This window comes from the organism of the source record quoted next, unplaced genomic scaffold (genome assembly GCF_019419815.1).
Source record: "Pyrus x bretschneideri cultivar Hongxiangsu unplaced genomic scaffold, Pyrus_bretschneideri_v1 Contig10, whole genome shotgun sequence".
NCBI classification, from domain to species: domain Eukaryota; kingdom Viridiplantae; phylum Streptophyta; class Magnoliopsida; order Rosales; family Rosaceae; genus Pyrus; species Pyrus x bretschneideri.
This window is the reverse complement of record NW_025999391.1, coordinates 9,490,001-9,492,061: the sequence shown is the minus strand read 5'-3', so window position 1 is coordinate 9,492,061 and position 2,061 is coordinate 9,490,001. Positions and strand designations below refer to the sequence as shown.

At 37.2% G+C, this 2,061-nt stretch overlaps 1 protein-coding gene across 1 annotated transcript; it reads left to right on the top strand.

Annotated features, from left to right (window-relative positions):
* The first annotated feature begins 826 nt into the window (after window positions 1-826).
* Window positions 827-1,618, top strand: LOC125480601. Its single transcript, XM_048591608.1, has one exon. It carries the CDS (start codon window positions 827-829, stop codon window positions 1,616-1,618), a length of 792 nt encoding a protein of 263 aa, XP_048447565.1.
* Window positions 1,619-2,061: the final 443 nt, after the last annotated feature.

Sequence of the window (2,061 nt, the reverse complement as noted above, 5' to 3'; positions counted from 1 at the left end):
CATGAAAATTTAATTGAAATTGGAAGGTGTCCTTGAATTACAACAACTTAATTACTAAACTACATATACAAAACAGACCCAATTCAAATTACAGGCACCAAAAGTGAATCTTGAACAAACTACAAAGAGCAAAACTAAAATTTAGCCTTTGTTTATCTTAAAATCGAAGTTAGAAACGACGATTCTACACCCTAGCTCCTCTGCGCGCCTATCCACTGCTTTGGTTAATTTCCGATTATATAATTGTTTTCCAGGATCAACCTGATGATGTAGTTCTTCCTGTTGCGGCTGAGGGAGCACTGGGGTAGAGTTCTTCTAGCCAATCACATGGAACAAATATTGGGAATGTGGCTGAAGGTTCTATTGGTTATGATTCTGTTGACTCAACTGTGGAGGTTGAGAAACCCTAAGAAGAAGTGGTGGCATAATGTCATGATCGAAACTATTAGATTGAATTTCGACAAAAAAAAAAAAAAAAAAAAAAAACTATTGTATTGAATAATTTTGGAGATGTTTGCGAACATATCGGCATGAAATTATTGATCAAATAAAAAATCCACATTGTTTTTTTTTTTCTTTTCACATTTCTCCCTTCTTTCTTTCACATATTTTTTTGCAATATTCTTTAACTAAATAGGAAAAATAAAAGTTGGGACTCCTATGACCAAAAGGAAAACAGTTTCAGAAATCAATTCGGTCTCCAAAATTCTTAAGAATTTAAGACCTATAAATATTTGTGTATGCTAGCGCAGTTGCGTCTATTGATATTCACTATTACTGCTAGCTTTTTTTTTATCTTCTTTATAATCTTCGGGTGACTTGCGATATGGAAGACGTCTTTCACGAGTTGAACCAGAGCTTTTACTGGAAAGTTGATTCCCTTGACACACAAGTACTAGACCCCCTTGGCCCTCATGAGAAATATTCCCCTTGTGTTCCACTGGAAATCCACTTTGAAGTCTCCAAAAACTACAGCTACTTCGACAGCGATCTCTCGGAAGACGGAACCCTAACCCTGGTGCACCAATCTGAAGTACAAGTGAGAAGTTACAAAACCAAAATAGTTAATGCGTCCTGGTTGCAAACCAGAAACGCATACGTCAGACCCTATCTTTCTCGGGTGTTATCCTTTCTTAAAATCCATGAGGACGTGCACAGTGATATAGTACAGACGATTATAGACAGGGGTATCCGAATTAGAAACTTGGATTCCAAGAAAGGTCCTAAAGTCCTGCGCCTGAGGGTTGGCATAAAAATATACCATAACCAGATTCGTTGTGAGGATTGCTCGAAACAAAGAGAACTCGAAAGGGATGCGTTGATCAAGGAGATGCTAAAGAGGGTTAGAGTGGTGGCTGATGCCGAGGATGTTAATGAGGACGAGAGAGGTCGAGGAAGAAAAAGACAACCCGTTGTGCGTGAAAGTGAGGTTTGCCCTATTTGTCTGGAAAAGTTTGTTGTGGGATCAGAGGATGTAACGTCCATGCCTTGCACACATATGTTTCATGAAAACTGCATATGGAGATGGTTCAAACAGAGTCACCTTAATTGCCCTCTTTGCCGCTTCGAGATGTTTATTGAACTTGGATCACAAGGCGAAGGAGACATTGGGATTTAAGCTAGTCTAGTTAGCTGTTTTAATTGACACTTTGTTTTATTGTATTTTGTACAAAATATATCTTTGGTTTCTTTCTTCTAAATATGAGAATGAATTTTCTGGACATGGTTAGTTATGTCACAGTATTTATTTAATTCTGTGTATATAGAAGATTAAGATCAAGAAACAAACATTTTGACAAATATTTTTATACTCTTTATAGGCTACTGCATGCTCTGCATTCTCTTTTTCATCCAGTAGGTAATTAGTAACACATAATTAATCCAGAAAGAGTAAAGATGAGGAGCTTCGCACAAGGAATCTGTAAAGGGCTGCATGTTTTACAACTTTTTTTTTTTATTTGTCAGAGCATGTTTTACGCCTAATCCCTACAACTTGTGCACTTTAGTTCTTACTTACTCTCTAAATATCGCGAAAAGGGAAAAGGATCCTCACCTCATCCT

Coding starts and splice junctions, on each gene's coding strand:
- LOC125480601 (XM_048591608.1), top strand. CDS start 827: ATGGAAGACGTCTTTCACGAGTTGAACCAGAGCTTTTACTGGAAAGTT.